The sequence below is a fragment of the Corvus cornix genome, chromosome 4A (assembly GCF_000738735.6).
Source record: "Corvus cornix cornix isolate S_Up_H32 chromosome 4A, ASM73873v5, whole genome shotgun sequence".
In the NCBI taxonomy this organism is placed as follows: Eukaryota; Metazoa; Chordata; class Aves; order Passeriformes; family Corvidae; genus Corvus; species Corvus cornix.
Window position 1 is genome coordinate 19,011,143 of NC_047058.1, and position 18,890 is coordinate 19,030,032.

The 18,890-nt window shown below is 49.4% G+C and overlaps 1 protein-coding gene across 13 annotated transcripts in view; it reads right to left on the reverse strand.

Annotated features, from left to right (window-relative positions):
- Positions 1 to 9,890: 9,890 nt before the first annotated feature.
- Positions 9,891 to 18,890, reverse strand: part of ARHGEF9 (Cdc42 guanine nucleotide exchange factor 9) — a 197,605-nt gene continuing 188,605 nt past the window's right edge. For 9 of the 13 annotated variants that reach the window (XM_039572097.1, XM_039572104.1, XM_039572108.1 and 6 more), the window contains 2 exons: positions 18,729 to 18,888; positions 9,891 to 10,495 (listed from right to left, as the gene is read on the reverse strand). In XM_039572097.1, the coding sequence (XP_039428031.1) occupies positions 10,393 to 10,495; positions 18,729 to 18,888 (263 nt within the window). In that variant the 3' untranslated portion in view covers positions 9,891 to 10,392. Of the gene's footprint in view, positions 10,496 to 14,972; positions 16,313 to 18,728; positions 18,889 to 18,890 lie in introns of those variants that run through there. The other 4 variants (XM_039572098.1, XM_039572099.1, XM_039572100.1 and 1 more) reach the window with 4 other exon arrangements.

The window sequence follows — 18,890 nt, forward strand, 5'->3', positions numbered from 1 at the left end:
GTGTGGCACAGTTCTCCTCTCAAGATTTGGAAGCTTTTTTTGGGTGATTAGGGAGGATTGGAGCTCCTCCCTTCTCACCTTCTGTCACCTTATTGCATCTGACAAGTCACTTGGGGGGCTGGGAAACCTCCTGGGAGGGTTTTTCCCAACAGAGGGACACAGAGGTGGCTGTCAGGGGCCACCTGGTTGCCCCAAACCAAAGGCTGAGGATGTCCTGGGTAAGCCCAGTCCTGGGAGGAGGCAGATCCCTGCAGTTCCCATGCCCAAGGATCCCATGGGATCACACATTGCTCCTCCTCCAGCAGTGCCAAACATTTTTGGGAAGCACTTGGCCACTTCCACGGTTCCACTGGCCACAAATCCTTTCAGCCACATCCGTAACTGTTCTTTGTGTTGAAGGAAAAGTGAGCAAATTCTCTGCAATGCATCAACCTTTGTCATTATAGTGGGTATCTCTTGAGCTGTCCCTGATTCCTGGAAAACAGCACTGGGACATTACAAAATAATTCAGCATCTTTTGTTTTCATCATCTTTTCCTTGTATTATGTTCTGCTTATTTTCTCTAGTGGATACACTGCCTAGTTTTATGTTTTCTCAGTACTTAAGAGTGGAAAAAATTGAAGATCTTTCTTCAGAGAAGTTCTGCTAGAGCTGCTCTTGAGATCCGTCCTGTGCTGTCTGATGCCTGACGTGTGTCAGGAGTAACTGAGGACATTTTTCTGCATCAATGACAGTAAATAATCAATGTCTGTTTTCCTCCACAGAAAATTATTTGGGTGCTTGTTTCAGAAAGTGGAGTGGCTCTTGTTTCTTTGAAAGGAATTCTCTTAAATGGCTGATACATTTCCACCACTGCCGTTGTCAGAATCCCATTCAAGGACAGGATATGGGGATTTTTAAAAAAAATAATTTAATAACACAGAATTGTTTGGCTTTGACCTGCAATAAAAATTGTGCAAACCGCTCTGCAGCACACTTGATCCCAAATAAGATGGCTCAGGGAAGGTCAATGGTCTTCAGCAAATTTCACTTCATTTGCAGCCACTCCTAATCCTTCTCCCAGTCTTTCCCACTTCCTCTGACTCACAGGTCCTGCAGCTCAGGATGCTGTGTGGGCTCAGCGTGGGAAGTCTCCATCCCAGCTCTCCACTGCGCTGCTTGGGAGGATCCTTCCCTCAATCTTTATTTGTATCCCAGACCCAGAGCTGAGACCCCGAGCACCCGGGGACACTGGAGGTGCTGCTGGGCTGGATGGGACAGAGGGGTTCAGCCTTGGCTCTGGGGCTCCACCACTCCTTCCCAGGCACTTGATTTCAACATCTCTGAAGGACAGGGTGATGCCTTAGGTTTTAACTTTTATATTTTTCAAATTCTGTACTGCTTGGTGTGTGACTCTGAAGTTTCTTGTAGCCTGTTCATTTCTGCTCTCTCATGCTCAGTAGACATAAAGCCTCTCCAGCCCTGCTTTCCAAGGACACCCAGACTGTCCTAGGCCAAAAGCATAAACCGAAGAGCCACTAAGGGGGGGGGAAAGCTGAGGGGAAAACTGAAGCTTTAATTGGAGAATTAACCCTGCTATGCAAATGAACCAAACCTATGAAAGAGTGAAAGACTCGTGACCTGGGGTCCATCTTGGGGTCCATTTTGAGAATGGCTTCAGGGTCCCCAGGGGTACCTTTGAAGGCCTTTCAAATAAATACTTTTATTCCCTTACTCCTGTCTAGTCTCTGTTTCTAGGAGGCCTCTCAAGGCATCAAAGGACGCAGCCTTTCCAAGCCTGGCTCTGGGCCTGCATCCCTCATTTCCCAGAGCCTCAGTTATGACATCTCGGAAGGACAGGGATGCAGCCCTTCCGTCTCTCTCTGATGGTGGGAACACCTCCTCCCACCAAGGGCAGGAGAAGCAGACAAACTGCTGGGAAACAGCATTCCAGAATTCTTGGCGTGAGCAGAAAAATCAGAAGAACACGGGGCAAGCACAGAATTCTGAAATAGCAAAAGATGGAGTTTCTGGGAGCCTCCCCAGGTGACTGAGCGCTGCCAGGTTGGAATTGCCTCTGAAGCTTCACTTGTGTGTCCTGCTGCTCAAAGCAGGACCAGCTCTAGCCATGGATTGGGACATGAAGCCTCCACATGTCTCTGTCCCCGCTGCTCCCTAGAGCTTGGAGAAGGATCCAGCCTGGTGGGAAATTGTAGGTGGGTGTATTGAAGATGACTTGCATTTTTTGCTCTCAGAAATGCTTCTGTCACTTGGGTTCTGTGAGGAAATGCTTCCCATGGACACATTTTAAAGTGACAAAATTAAGGCAACTGCTGCTGTCTGCAGTGTCTGTGCTGTGCCTTTGTATTTTGAATTTCACTTCCTGTGGTCAGTTAAAATAGCAGATTGTTAGATTGTGGTTCAACTTCTTCCTGTCCATGTCCATGTTCTCCATCAGAACTCAACAGCCTCAGTGGCTCCCTGCAAAGTGTGAGGCTTTTCCTGCCTGCCTCCATGGGATAACTCACCCAGTTTTGGTGCTGCCACCAAAAGTTTGGGTTTTCCTTATGAAATCTGCTGTGCTGCAAAGCTTCTTGGGAAGAGCAGAGGTCTTTGGCCAAACCTTAAATATTCCCAGCCTGCATAAAGGAATATTCTCTGCATGGCAGCTCACCCCTTAAAGCCTGAAAGTTCCCAGTGGGGAGGTTGAGGGATGGGTGTGGGCTGAGTACTGAGCGTGGATTCTTCAGACACAGTGTGAGCCTCAGCTTATCCCTCAGGGAACTACAAGGATGCGCAGGAATTCTGCATTGCAGAGGGAGGAAAGTCAAGTTTCTAAGAAGAAATTGGGAGCCAAATTCAGTTGGAGGTGTGCAGAGCAGCACAGGGGCAGCATGGGTGTCGTGCCCAGACCTGGAGCGCCAGAGGAGGATTTCCCCGCTGACTGCATGGTTTGATATCTCCAAATCTCTCTGAACTCCTGGTGCTCCACATCAGGGCTGGTGCTAAGGAAAATACCACGAGCTAAAAGAGCCAGAGTGGAGAGAGCAGAGGGAGCAGCTCACTGGAGTTGAGAGCATCCTCTAAATGTTAAGGGGCGCGTTACGGGAGAGGCTTCACGGACGCAAAAGGTCACCACTGCCCAAGCTTTCAGTAAAACAAAGGCCAACTATTTTTAACTTCATTTCAAGTGGGAAGCCTAAAGCCATAAGCTGGCCTGATTGCAGAAGGCCTTGGCTTCGGTGCTAATCAGAGCTGTTTGCATAATGTGAGCCCTGGCTGCCCGCGCTTCGAGCTGCCTCCAGAACCTGCCCTGCCCCTGCTGGTGCCTCACACCAGATGGGGCCAGACCTCCTGAAGTCCTGCAAGCACTGCACCAAAAATCCCTTCCTGCCTTGAGGTACTGCGAGAGACAACGAGTTCATCAGCCAAAGGTGGGGGTTAACAGAGAGAGACACAGATAATTTGCATTACTTAGCAGTGCCCCCACCTGCAGCTGTGCACTGCAAGCGAGGGACAAAGCAAGAGGGATTGCCGGGCAAACAGAATAGGTGCCAAAAGATCCATAGCAAAGGGATCTCCTGCTCTGCTTGGCAAATCCAGGGATCCTTAGATGTGTTCTCTGCAAGGCACAAAGCTTTGACTCCAAGGCTATTTTCAAAAATAAAAGTAGGTGTTTTCTTTTGAAGACAGATCTGCAGAGGTCCTGTCGCTGCACCTGCTGGCAGCAGTTTCAGCACAGACGGGACAAGGTCTGCACCTCTGGTTTTTGGCTTTCCTCACCCTGGTGATAGAGCCAAGAGAGCCAAGTGCTGGTCTGGGATCATTCCCTGACATTTCTTGATGCTGCTTAGAAAGTAGGGCTGCACTTGCAGGTCTCTCTTTCTGGTATTGAACAAAAGCTCCTGAGACTTCTTGGTGAACTTTATGATCCCATCAGTGTCCCATTTCCAGAGCTCTGGGAAGCATTTTAGACCAGGTGTGTGCCTGATCACTAACAATAACCTGAGGGTTTTGGTTTTCTTCTCGTTATTTGGAGTGCAAGCTATGATGTCACGCAGATTTTTCAACCCAAATTCCCCCGTGGCAGCTCTTCAGAGCCAGAATCTTTTAGGAAGCAGCTCTTGGAAGTCCCATCTCCCCCATTACCCAGCTCCCAAACCATTTCAGAGCAGTGTGACCGAAACCAGGAGAGTCCCAATCAGAGATGAAGGAATGAAACACCCCTGAACTCCACTCAGCCCACACATTTTTCTGCTCCACCTCCCACCTCTCCCATATCAGCTCCTGGCTCCCTCTGAGCCTGGCACTTGGCAAAAGGGGAATGCCTGGATGGAGAAGGGAATTCAGACACTTCTGTGCTCGTGCATGCTCTGATCCTCACCCTGGGATGGACAAAGGTGTGCTGGTGTTGCTGTAAAGGGGTTTATCCTTGGCCACTGACTCATGGAATCGTCTTCCTCAAAGCCCTGGAGAGGGTGATCCCTCTCCCTGTGTGATGGATGTGATGTGTGTGTCCACTGAAAGGAAAATGATGCTGTGCTGTGAAATCCCTCTGGATTCTTTGCATCTTACTTCCAGCCAAGTTACATTTGTGGATGCTCGGCTGGACATGTTTGATCAGGGTATCAGGATGGAAACAACTCTCTTCTAAGCACTGAAATAGTTTTTATTTATTTATTTAAAATAATAAATATGGGAAGACAAATCCCCCCTCTCCCTCAGGCACCTCAAGCCCTCAGGTCTGTAAGAACTCCAAAGACATAATTTTATGTGTGGGTTTAGTTCCCTGCTCACCCCACCTGGAGGGAGGCTGTGGGGTCAGGTGGAAAGGGAAGGGAAATAGGATTCACCAGGTATTTTTCATTAGAAAACTGGGTGGAAGAGCTGGGTTTGGGACAGGAATTCCTCAGCCCTCCCTGTGCTGAGCTCCCTTCTCCCTTTTCACCTTTGACTGACTCAGTGAGGGTTCACCATCATGGCAGTGATGTATTGGGAGATACTTTCCTCTCCTCCCCTCCTGCTCCTTGGCTGCTTTCTCCAGCAACGCCCCTGCTCCCACATTTTGAGCAGTAACAAGGCCCAGAAGTGCTTTGGTTTATTGATTTCCATCTGGAATGCCTTTTGCCTGGATTTTTGCACGTGTTTTTCACGTGGGGAATAAGCCCTGCTCGGTGCTTTCCCTCCTCACCACGGTTTGATGGCATTTCCTTGGACAGAAATGCAGGGAAAAATAATTAGCAAAGCTCCCAGCAATAGCAAACCGTGAAAATCTTTGCCCTCCAATCCCACTGTCTGGCATTATCAAGGAGAAGAAATGTGAAAATGGTAACACTCTTTAATTCATTAATGTGTTAATTGATGTCACAAAATTAGTTTGCAGACACTAAAAGCAGTTTCTCTTATCTGCTTTTTATGAGCTGCTAGTACAAAGCAGAAGCAGGGAAGCCACTTGCACAAATAAATGGAAATACTGATACAGCAAATGTTGCCTGAAAGCAAAACTCAAATTCTTCCCTGTTCTGCTGAGTTTGGGATGCATCAAAAATACAAATTTTCTTCACTTCCAGAACTCTGGAGAAGAAAAGGGCAAATCTTTTTTTCCCCCATTAATAACAAACACTTCAGGGGCAGTCAGAACCCAGGAACAGGGAGCAGCCCAACTCCCTGGGTTTATTTTATTGTCAGAACCCCCCTCATCAATCTTTTGTCAGAGATCACGGCTAGAGAGAGAACAGGGACAGAGAAATGAAATGGAGTTGTTGTCTCCTCTCAAAAACACTTCCAGTGGTATTTATTTCTTGTATTGATTTCTCTGGCTACAGCACAGGTCCTCCTCTGGCACAGATGCTTCCCTGGAGAACATTTTCCAGGTGTTTTTTTGAGCACAGATGGACAGTGGAGAAATCAAACCAGCAGTGCAGCAGACAAAGGGAATGGCTTCAAAGTTACCCTTGGAATGGTTGTGTTTGGCATCACTTTCTCAGCAGCTTTGCCTGGATTTCTTAAGCCAAAGCCTCTGCTGCTCTCAGGGAGAAGAGCCCTTCTCCCCCTGCTTTCCCTCTAACCCACAGCCAGAGGTTACAAACAATGCTCTTAGAAAGAGAAAAATAAAAGTGCAGATTGCTCAGTTTGAAAGAAAACATTTTCTTTTTCCTCCCATTTTAAGTGAGGACGGGCTTCAGTAAAAAAGAGCTGGGAAGGGATTTGTCCTCCCTTACTTCTGCTGGAAGCAGAGATGGCTGGGCAGGCAGTGCCAGGCAATGGGTGTTGCCCTCACTGAAATAAATCTCAATTTTCCTTTCATGGCTGTCCTCAGGTGTTTTTTACTGGACAGTTTTCAACTATCCAGCCAGTCTGGGTCATCTTCATGTCAAGCTTTGATTTTGGGAAGCAAAACGGAGCTGCATTAAGGGTCTTTGTAGCTGAGCACAGTGGAAAAGGTAATCCTGGCCCTTGGACTGAGGATTGTTCCCATGGTTTTCCAACCTGTGTGTCCCTGAGAACAACCTGTCCTGATGGGGAGGGAAGGAACGTTGAGGACTGAACCTTGGGATTGTTGCTACCGTGGAGCTTCCAGCTGTTTGGGGTTTAGGAAAAGTTCAGCCATCCAAAAGTGCATTATCTTAACATTTGGCAAGATGGAAATCTGGAGGAGAGAGCATTCAAAATTCACTTTTCATTAACACGAGCTAATGAAACTGTTTAGCCAGCACTCTCCATACCCAGAGCAGGCAGCCACGGTCTATTTTGAGCTTTCCCTTCTCCTGCCAAGTCCTGGTCTCCAGACCAGCTTTATTTTTCAGTGGGAACTAAGGACTTTGGGACAATGTCAAGCATCACGCACTGATCTGCTAATTTGTGGCTGGGTTGTGCAATTCTTGCCCAGCCAACGTGCCTAATTTTAGCTGAGCCTCGCAGGGCCAGAGTGGGACAGCTTTGGTTGAGAACAGGCCAGAGGAGCAGCCCCGAGCTCAGAGTTTAATTGTGTAAGAACCCAGCAGAACCATGAGTAAGGCTCATATGATGGAGCCTTTCTTTAATTCTGATTGTTAATGTGAGCTCTGCTGCACTCGAGGCTTTCCTGAGGATATCATTTGGTTCCCAACAGCCTTTTCTTTCTCAGCAGCAGAACCTCAGCCCTCCCGTGGTTTCAGCACAAAGTCTGGGAAAAGGGACTTTCTCCTGGTTTGTTGTGGCTTCGTCTCTTTGCCATTTTCCTCTCGCAGCTTTGTGGGATGTGGACTTTGTTTTCCTTTAATACACTTATTTTTAGCTCAATAAAGTGCACTTGAGATCCCCTCCTTCCCTGGCAGCCTTGCCTGAGCAGCCTTGTTCTTTCTGGAGCATTTAGGGGAGGGAGGGTTTTTAAGTGGCAAAGCTGCCCTGAGGCCCTCGTGGTGCTTGCACCAGAGCTTTATTTCCTGGGAAAGGCTGAAATCCTGAAATTCCAGAGTAAAACCTTGACTGACTCTGGAGAAGTGAGGATAAAGGGGGAGTAGCCAACAACACCATGATTAAAACTGGGAATCTGTGGGTGTCCAGCAGGAACAAACCCCGACCCAGCTTCTCACTTCTCAGCACCTCAGAAGCCAAAAAGGCTGGACAGAGCTGCTCTTGGCTTTGCTGGCAGCTTCTCCACACTCAGTTCCACCTGAAGGATCCCCTCTGCAAGCTTTGGATAGGAGCACTCCCAGGCATGGTTATCTATGGAAACCATCTGTTTGCACTGGCACACGGGAGCCCAGCACAGCATTTCTGGTGTTTTCTCTGCACACCTGGCAGATCCAAGTGATAAACCCCTGGTGTTACCAGCAGCTCCTGATGGTTCCGGGCAGGCACCCACTCCCTGCTCCTGCCCTGCTTTCAGCTCTGAATGAAGCCTGAACCCAGAGGTGAGAGCTGATCCAGCCCTCTGCAGCCCCAGGGTGGCTTTCCAGGGCCCGGAAGAGCCTGAAGAGAGCCTGGCAAAGGGAAAGAAGGAAATCTGCAATGAAATCTGAGACCAGACTCAGCACTCAGCTGATTCATGCAGAAGAGTCAAGAAACTGAAAGCAGAGTTTAGAATGTGGACAGAAGTCCTGAGATTGGATCCTGATGTGTGGCTGATGAATTCATTAATTCCCGAGGATTTCTGTGGGCTCTTCCTGTGCTGCTGCTGAACATTTGGCTCAGTTCAGCTTCAGTCAGGTTTGCCTGGTGAGAATAAAGCTCCAGCACCTTTCCCAGAGGCATAACCAGGCCCTCCCACTTACCCAACCAGGAACACTGTTTAATCCGTGGGGTTTCCCCCTGACCACAGGACCTGGCTGTGCAGGATTGCTAACGGGAACCTTCCATGGAAGAAATGGGAGGAAAACACTGCTGCAGGCCAGGGAATGAGGAGAGATGGGCCAGGGCCACAGATTTGATCTGAAAGGTCTCTTCCAGCCTAAATGATTCTGTGATTTGTGTCTGGTTCTCAGCAGCTCGTAGAGGTTTGCTCAGTCTCAACCCTTCCATTAAAACAATTCCATCAGGATAGAAATGCTCGTTGCTGCCTCAGAGGGGCTGTGCTCTCACAAATGCCCAGCTTGGGGCAGCCCTTGGGGACACCCAGCCAGGTGGGAACGAGGCACAGAGGGGATTTCACCTGTGCTGTGTCCCCAGGTGTCCCCTGCAGCGGGCCTGGGATCTCTGCACACATTCCCTTCGATCCCTGTGTTGGTTTGTAAAGCCTCATTCTCCCTGACACCACCCCTTGCCACCATCTCAACCTCCAGTCCAGCCCAGTCCTCCCCAGCTCCAGCACTGGAGCCAAACACAAACGTGGCATCTTCCAGAGCAGCTTTCATTTGTTACGAGCCACAGGTGAAGAGGAACAATTTTTTAAAAATTCCATATATTTCACCTAGACAAGCATTCCCGTGCCATTAATTCTGCCTTTGCTGCTAAGGCCTTTTCCAGCCCACTCAGCCTGGAGCCTCCCTGCTCCAAGCACAGCTGGACAGAGCTGCTCTTGGCTTTGCTGGCAGCTTCTCCACACTCAGTTCCACCTGAAGGATCCCCTCTGCAAGCTTTGGATAGGAGCACTCCCAGGCACGGTTATCTATGGAAACCATCTGTTTGCACTGGCACACGGGAGCCCAGCACAGCATTTCTGGTGTTTTCTCTGCACACCTGGCAGATCCAAGTGATAAACCCCTGGTGTTACCAGCAGCTCCTGATGGTTCCGGGCAGGGATAAATAATCCTGGCACTGAAGGCAGTGCCCTTTTCCTGCTGCCCTCTTGGAATTTCTTCTGGGAATGGTAGAGGGATTATAACTGGGATGGGTGGGTGGAATTCAGACTGGCATTTCTACAGCAGTTTGGATCAGCTTTTGTTTGTGTTTGTTGCAGAATGAGTGTGGCCTTTACCCGCCTTTACCCATCACTAATGTGCCTTTTTGTGAACAGCCAGGAGAATTACAGAGTCAGGATGAAACCCAGTGCTGAGCAGGTTTTCTGTCTCTCAGGGCTGTTACCTCTGGATTTTTGGGCACTGGCTATTCCCTAAGTGTCAGCCATCCCCACTAACCCTGCTTCCATCCCTCATTCCCGATGGGTTTGTGTGAGGAATGAACACTGGGGGTGAACGTGGGCTGGGGTGGAGCTGCTTCTTGGCAACGGGCTCTGATTTCTTCTCCACCCCACAGGAGATGACAGGAACTCAACCCCTGCCACCTCAGCTTGCCAGGCTGGCTTCCCCTGTGCTGGAAATCAGCAGTCAGCGTGTCCCAGGTGCAAGGAGCGGCCGGGAGAATCCAAGCGCCCATTTCCCTTTGCCAGGGAAGTGTTGTTCCCCCCCTGCTCCAGCACAAACCCACCTGGGACCCCACACAGCCAGGGATGTCTTTAATGGAGCCCTTTGGAGGCCGAAACCACTCAGCTGTAAGCAGGCAGCAAAATCAAACTTGTTTAATGGTGCATTGGGACAGGAGAAACACGGCCAGGGCCCCTGGCAGCACCAGGAACACCAGTGGGACACCAGGAACACCAGCGGGACACCAGGAATGCCAGCGGGACACGTCAGGCCTGGGGCCATCCAACACTTCTTGCTCCTCTCCATCCGTTTCCTTCTGCCCCACCTGACCAGCGGGCTGTGAGTTCCACAGCCACGGAATGCCAGCCAGGGAGGGGCTGCCAGGGGGTACAAACCTGGAGTGCCACAAACCTGGAGTGCCACAGCCCCTCAGCATCCCCGTCACAGTCACCTGTCCCCAGGCAGCAGCAGGTGCCTCCAGCAGCACATCCAGCAGGACCAGGCACGGTGGGGCTGTGGGGAGCCTGCTCAGTCCTTGGGGAACGGGGACAATCCCTGCTGGGGGCAGAACCAGAGGCCACGGCCCCCTCTGGGCTCCCAGCACAGCTACGGGTATTTATTGTATGTGCTCCTATTCTCCTTTTCTGGTCCAAAGAGTCGGGATTTCCTCTGAATTGCACGAAACCACCGCAGCAGCAGGGCTGGCCAGGGACTCCTCTCGTGCTGCCCTGGATCTGTGGGGGAGTGAGACTTTGAGGAAAGCAGAGCGCTGGTCACGTACTCCCTGAAAAAGCAGCCTGCGGGATAAGGCTTGGTTAAGGCAGGTGGTGACAGCTCCCCTTGGTGGGACCAGGGAAAAACCCTCCCTGTTCCCTGTCCACACAGCCCCACCCCGGTAATGGCACCACTGGCCACAGATACCCTGGACATCAACACAACAGGGCCAAAAAATAAATCACAAATGAACTACAATAAATCACAAAGTACGAACAATGTGTTTGAGGACAGATAAGGCAGCGAGTGACAGAGATTTTGACAGCTGCACTATCAGTGCAATTTGCTTGTCTTGTCCTTTGCTGATTTAGGGCTCTGTAAAAAGCACCCACTTTCCTGCCACCTGAGCTTTGATGGCAGCTCTTTTCAGCACAGGCTGCTCTTTTTTGGCACAGAAGAAGCACAGTTTGGCTGCTGAGGAGCTAAACCAAGGCAAATGGCACTTTGCTTTAACCAGCTTCCAAACAGAGCACAGAGGACTTGTGTGATGGCTCAAACGTGTGGAAAGCAATTCCACTTTAAGACATGCTACCATTCCTCAGACTCAAACCTCCCTGCCAGGAGTGACTGATGGAGGAAAAGCTATCAGATGTCCAGGTCAGCCAGCATCAAATTGATATTAAACCAGCCTGGGCAGTGCAGCTCAGCAGAGCTCTGCCCAGCCCATTCATCTGGAGAGGCCAGGTCTCCCCAGGCTGCAGGAACAGCAGTGACAGAGGACTTTGTGACACAGCAGCAGTGACTCCACTCCTGTAAATGACTTATTTGTTCAAACCTGCTGCTCCTCTCACATTTCTGCAGGGCTCAGGGTATCAACCCAGCCTATATAAAACCAGACTTTAAGACTGCTGTCTTTAGGACAAGGCCCTTCTGAAGTCCTAAACCGTTTCCACCCAGGGCAAACCACACTGTGGGCAAGGTCCAGCTGCTTTCTGATTGCCTGTGACTCTGCAGGGCTTGAATGCACATCCACACCCTCTGAGGATTTACTGAATAAAAGCTGTACAGCTTTTGGAAAGGTGAACTAAGAAGAGAAGCAAATACACCAATAGATCCTGTAATTGCTTCTCCAGATGAAAAACAGAGAACGAAACTCCTCTTCTGAAGTTAACTCCACTGGCTTCCAGGGCTGGCCAGAAGGCAGCACCGAGCGTCTTGGAGCTGATTCTCAGAGGTTATTTATGAGTGAATTTAGTGCCAGGGTTTGTTGTGGAAAACTCAAATCCTGGCAAAAATGTGTCCCATTTTTGTGAAACAGGAATAAAGGCCAGACAGGCTCTGGGTGTGTGTTAGGGGTCTGTGCCCTTCTAGCAACAGGGCAAGAAAGCGCCTGTGTTAAAGGGTTCTCTGTGTGTGCAGAGCTGTGTGTGTGAACAAGAGCTGCTTGTGTCCATCCCCGTGTGTGTCCAGGAGCTGTGTCCATCCCCGTGTGTGTCCCCAGCTCTATGTCCAGCCCTGTGTGTGTCCCAGCTCTGTGTCCATCCCCGTGTGTGTCCAGGAGCTGTGTCCATCCCCGTGTGTGTCCCCAGCTCTGTGTCCATCCCCGTGTGTGTCCCAGCTCTGTGTCCATCCCCGTGTGTGTCCCAGCTGTGTGTCCAGCCCTGTGTGTGTCCCAGCTCTGTGTCCATCCCCGTGTGTGTCCAGGAGCTGTGTCCATCCCTGTGTGTGTCCCAGCTGTGTGTCCAGCCCTGTGTGTGTCCCAGCTCTGTGTCCATCCCCGTGTGTGTCCCAGCTCTGTGTCCAGCCCTCCTCTCCCCCCAGAGTGCCATTCCCAGCTCCTCCCCAGCTGGGAGCTGTGGCAGCCAGCAGTGTCACGCCTGCCAGGATGGCCCAGCCCCAGACACTGCTGGCAGCACCGATGATTTCTTTGTGACACATGTTCCTGCAAGGGCTGCACTCTTAACACGCTCTCCTGAATGAAAATTAAATCCTCCCCAGTGTCCCCTGTCTTGTTCCTGTTTTGTTGGTGGTAGGGGAAGAGGAAAGTGCTGCATGTCTCTCAGACAACACACAGGCCACCCTAGTTTTGGACTGTGAGGGGCTGGAGGGAAATTTGGGGATGTGCCCTGGGGGGCTCTTGAAACAGGGAAAGCTTTTGAGCAATTTCCAGCCTGTGGAAAGGGCTGAGCCCAGAGATCTGTGAAACCTCCAGGAGGTGACAGACTCCTGTGGCTCTGACAGGAGAAGGTGCAAATCTTCACCAGGATGGATTTTGCCTGGAGAGAGCTGGAAGAAAAAAGGATGTGAACATTAAAAGCATTTCAGAAATACCTTGTATCTCTTTCCTGCAGCAAAGGTACGAGGTGCAGACAAATAAAGCCAGTTTTACAACTTGTACCTGCAGGTTTGGGGATTCTATTTGCAGTTCAACAGCTCCTGTCCTTCCTTAGCAACTGACTGTGGAACCCTCAGTGGACAGGGCTTGGAAACACTCTCAAAATGCCAGTTATTCCCATTTCACCTCCCCAGCACACGCAATTCCAGTTGTTCCTTATAAACCAGCACAGAGGGTGCATTACATGCTTTGGGATGCTGCCCCGCTGCTGCACTTAGTGCAGAACCCGGTGCTGCGCCTCAGCTACAGAATAACAAGAAAATGGATTGTTCGGGGTGGATTGGGATGTGGAATCCCTGCACCAGCAGTCAGACTGAAAGTCTCATTCCTTAAAAAGCCCACACTCGTCCATAATACCACAGATATCCATGGGGATAACCCAGAGATGGATTTGGTGCACAGAACCCTTCACAAACACTCCTGCCACGTCACAAACACATCATTCACTCCAAGAGCAGCCAGAGCCCACTCTGCCCATGGATGTTTCCAGCTCTACACAACATTCCTGTCCTCCAGGTGAGGCCTGGACACACCTGGGGCTGTCACCCTGGAATACACCCCAAACCTCCCCACCAGAGAAGGAGATTTGAAATGGGTTTCTTTGGTTTTGGTTTTTGTTTTATGCAAGCAAAGTTCACAGTAGCTGAATGCCGGGTGGCTGGAAAAGCTAAAACCAAACCAATCACACGAAGACACAAGTTGGCCATCAGCTACAGGCGGCAGTGGCATTCCCGGCCATGGAGGGCTCTTCCCACTGCGGCAGAAGCAAGCCGGGCTGGGAGCAGGCTGCAGGGCAGGGAGGGGCTCAATGAAAGCCGAGGAAGCCCTGGTGGTGCTCTGCTCCCAGAGCAGATGCGGCTGCCGGGGTTCCTTGGCCACCCCTCCGTGCCGGGGCTGGTTCGGGTGCATCGCCCCTCGGATCCTGCGCTCCCGGCTCTCCCCGTCCTTCCCCACAGCTGCAAACCTGGAGAGTGCAAAACGCTGGCAAAGAACTCTGCTGGCCTGCACAGACAGTGGTGTGGGAGGAGAGGAGCTCTCCAAAGGGAGGGTTGATGCCGAGCTGCATTTTGGGTGTGCTGTCCCTGCTGTGCCCTCCTCCCGAGGGACTCCATCGGGAACAGCATCGCTTGGAGAGCGAACCCCAGCACAGCCCCAGCGTCCTCTCCACTGCAAGCAATGCAAGCAAGAGAAAAAAGCTCGGCTGGGGGCGCTGCTGAAGCAGGAGGCAAATGTGAAGCTGCGATGTTCGAGGGCTGGGCGAGTCTGCTCCTGAACCTGCTCCAGCTCCGGAGCTTTGCCTCTCTCCTCTCTCTCATTCCCTCAGAGCAGAGCTCCTTGGCGTTTGTAGCTTTTCACCGCCCTGTCTGACTGGTTCCCTCACCTGTGTGGGCCGTGTGACAGCACCCTGGTCACCCCTCACCCCGACAGGGACCCCGGGAGAGAGGGAAGAGAGGGAAGCCCTCCCTGAACAAGGAGCAATCTGGCTGGGATTATTTCCTGTGCCTGTGGGACAACAAGCACCGCTCCCAACCCCGTTCTCCTGGTTATAATCTGCGGTTTTAGGCTATCTAGAAATACTCAACTCAACTGCCTTACCTGGGAAATGCCACTGGGATGCTGGAGAGAGCACCTGGCTTTCCAGGGATAATGTTCCCGTTCCCTGTCCCAGGGCAGGACCCTCTGCAGCAGAGCCGGGTGTGGCCGGGCTCCCTCCCCTCAAAACCCACCCCTGCTCTATTCCACAGGCTCCGAACTGCTCCTGAGGCTGCTCACAGCACACCGGGGATGTCTGTCCGGAGATTCCGGCTGTCCTGCCATGGGGCGGGAGCCGGGAAAGTGCAGGGACAGAGAGGATTTAAACCCGTGTTTGATCCGAGCTCCACTCGGAGCAGCCCCTGCCAGGGGTTCTGCCATCAGTCAATTCGCTCAGTTCACAGGGAGGGCACAAAGCCAGGGCAGGGGGGATTTTTCCAGGACAATCCTACTTTTTGGTGGCACACGAGTGTCTCGGTGTCCACTGGAGCCCCACCCCAGCGCCTCGTGCTCAGCCTTGGGAGAAGGGTGACCCCGCTCTGAGGAAAATGATTTAAAATGCCTTCAGATGCCTTTTCACTTCTTTTTATTTAATTCCATAAATATTTTCATAAGGCTCAGTGTCTTTACAACACTTTTTTAAACACTTTTTTTTTTGTTTTATACACACAACTTTGACACTTGTTTGACAGGGTCAAACAGTCCAATATAAACAAAATAATAAAACTGGCAAGTGCGGATCAGCTGGGTTACCAAAATCCTTTTTTTCTTTTTTTTTTTCCTTTTTTTTTTTTTTTTTTGCTCTTACTGTTAAAACCCCAAAAGCACTAAAATATCAGTATTTGGCTTCAAACTAGAATTTTAAAAACCTCTTTTTTTTTTTTTTTTTTTTTTTTTTTTTTTAATTCTCTGCTACAAGTCCCTGTCGTCATAGTGCCTTTAAGCTCCTACAGACTCTTCTTTTCTTCTTAAGGAAAAATAAGCTTGGTGATGCCATGCAGAACTTACAATAGCTACTAAATATACATGTTCCCTGAAATGTAGCTGCAATGAAAAGATGACAGAGCATAAAGAGAACAAAACCAGAAACCCAAAGCACCACAGTGTACTATCAATAACATTGCAATGGACGGCTGGTGCCCATCCAGAAACTGAAACAAATTTCAAATATATTTCTCTATGTAGTATTTTCTATTTACAACTGTTAGATGCACCTAGGTTGGTTCTTGTTTGACTTTTTGGAGAGGGTGGGGAGGCGAAAGTCTTGAATTTAGATCCTCTGTTCTAGTGTCTAGGTTAAGGGTAATGCATGTCATTTACCTAGGGAAGAGGGTTTCTTTTTATTTTTATATATATATATATATATAGATTCAGCCAGAGAAATACCGTAAACATGTAAGTTTGTTACAACTCTCTTGTTTCTGCATATGGAATGGGAAGTGGGTTCCTCCTGTCTGGCATTGGAATGAAAAGTCTGTATCAGATGCTCAGTCAAGTCACCCCCATCTGCATCCGCGCTGCTCCCAGCGCTGTCACATACACGCTCCAGCCCTGCTCCCTGCTGGCAAAGCCCCAGCAGGTGCTCAAGTGGGACCCAGTGCTGGTTCTTCTTTGTGCCAATGCTCCATCTCCTGCAGCACCTTGGCAATTTATGGAGGGGAAGAGCTTTCTTGAAGGCCTGAGAGCCAAGCCCCTCGTCCCTGCGGCCGCTGTGCCAGCGCCAGCACGAGCGGCGCTGCCCCGGGTGGGCTTCCCACTTAACAAAGAAGCTGCGAGTCCAACAAGTGGCCTTGTCAGATCTTGATTTATGATGCAAATAATGGTGTGGCGGTGGTGTTTCTTTTTTCCTAGTGCTGAATATTTAGGAAGCATCTTCTCATAAAAATTATGGATGTCTCATTCTCACTCTCTGAGGCACAAAACAGTAAATGAACAGGCTTAACTAATGTGCTTGTTACTTGGTTGGTTGTTTTTTTTTTTTTTTTCCCTAAGCAATTAAAAAGGCAAAAGGAGTAAGTGAAATTTTCATCATGTTGACAACATTTTGGAATCTCTCTCTCTTTCTCTCTCTCTCTCTCTCTCTGCCTCTCTCCAGCCATTCAGAAAGAGTAAAACATTCCAGTTAACTGACGAGAACCCATCTCATGCACTACTTTAAACACCCATTCTGTTAAAGAAACAAAACAGTATTTGCTATGTATCCCATATTAAAATCTGGCCATAAAAATGCGAAGATACAAAAGAGCATAAAAATAATTTCTGATATAAAATTGGGTTGCTTCCTATTTGGGACTCCTGGTGTTTGGCTGCTGCCTGTCACAGAGGGGCCACTCCTCCTCTCCAAAACACTAATCTGGCTTTGCTGGTTATTGATAGTTTCTAGATTATTCAAAAGTATAAGAGAGATTCTTTTTGGATTTAAATAAAAATAATGCCACCCTTGCAATATGCCCTGAAATAAAACAGGCTCCATGGAAACAATGAAATCACACTCTCTGCTCCTCCCATTCACTTGGATTTCTTAGGGGCAAAAAAAAAAAAAAAAAAAAATCTCCACACTCTTTGTCCTGGGGTGCTTATGTGGTGTATCAGATTGCAAAGAAAATGACAAATACCGTGATCAATCACTTCATCCCACATTTTCAAGGGAGCTTGCAGAATAGCTCTGCAAAGATTTCAAGTTCATCTTCTAAATCTGGTTAAACAGTCTCATTTGCCCTAGGAAAAAACAAAAATCCTCCTCCTGACAATGGTTGTTTTACAAGCTTAACCATAAGCTCCTGCACTTGCAAACAAATGTACTCAAGGCTGAAATTGTAAGAAGTGTCTTTAAAAATAGAGCTGTGAATCTCCAGAGGGAGAAAAAGAGAGAGAAAGAGACACCTGGAGGGTTGGGCTGATCCATCACTGCAGACCCACTGCGCTGACCCCGCTGGGAGCCACGGGGGCTGCCAGGACCCAGCACCAGCTGGGACTGGGGCACAGAACCACGGCCACACTGCCCAGCAACACCCACAGCTCCCTGCAAGGAGGGCAGCTCTCAGCTCCTCTGCAGCTCGGGGTTCAACCTCAGGTGAGCACTCCCAGGGACCGGGGCGAGGATCCTTCTGCTAACGGGGCAGCGCTCGGGGGGACCCAGCGTGGGGCGGGCACCGAGTGCAGCCACTTCTGGGCCTCACTTTTGGGGTCACTGCTCCTGCAAATGGCAATTAGGGCTTCGTTAGGGTGGTGCTGTGCAGGCTGAGCGTGGCCAAAGGATGGGACCTTAGTTCCTGAAGACAGAAAACTGGCCGCTTGTCGGAGCCTCGGAGCCAATTTTCCTCTCTGCAATGGAGGCATGAAGCCATGGGTTTTTAAGCTTTTATCTTTGCATGGAAAACAAAGATAGGAGTGGGCTTTTCAAGTGTCTCAGCTTGAAAAGAAAACAAATCAAAGATAAGCCCACAAAAACGAAGCAAAAAGAAGAAAAGCCCCTGATTCTCTTTTCTCAGTCTTACTCGGAGTGTGAACAAATCACCCCGAATTGAGAAAAAGACAAGTGCTTAAAAAAAATGCAAAAAATGAACTGAGGAAAACCCATCTCTCACTTCCTAAATAGCTGCTTGCCCTTCTGCTGGGTTTCACCTGCCCACGAGAGAACAGTTAAAGCCAGAGAAATACTGCGCAGCGGAGCGGGAGCACAGGGAGCACATCCAGACAGGCACGAGTCAGACCAGGGGATGCAGGACGGGGACAGGGCCGGGCCCTTCCCGGGGTGGGGACTCGGGGACAGCCAAGGGAGGGACAGAGAGGGAGGGAGAGGGAGCAGAGACCTCCCAGCACTCCAAAAAACAAACAACACCCCCCCCCCATAAATAAAATCAAAGAAAATATACACCAATGTAGTCCATGAGGAACTTCCATGACGGAGTCACACAAGCGAGAAAGCATTCTGGGATGCCAATGACGACTCGGATGGGAATGAAGGAAAACAGGAAAAAAAAACCAAAAGAAGAGATGTCCAACCAATGGAGTAAAATAAAATAAAACAGGTCACATGGTTAGAAATCATTGGTGCTTCCTAGTATCTAGTAGCAGATTACTTCCCAAAAACAACAAAAAAAGTTTTTGGTCCTTCTATATATATATACATATATGTATATATATTATTATTTTTAAAATGTGTGTATACATATATATATGTATATATATTTAGTTGCAACAGTGCTTCTCCGAAAAAAGGTCCATCTATAAATATAATTTTATTTATTTTTATTTTTAAATTTTAGTTCTTTTAAGTTAAAATTCTCCATCTCTCTAGGTATTATTTTTTGAATGGTGTTAACCTGCTGAAGTTTTGCCAGAATGGTGCCTGGCTGCGTCTGGGTTCGGTGAACTCGAAGACCTGGGACTGGGATATGCCATCTGTCACCATGTATTGTCCCTGATTTAATGGATCCTGGGGTGGTGGGTAGGCTGGAGGAACCGACTTGGAGTAGCTCACACCT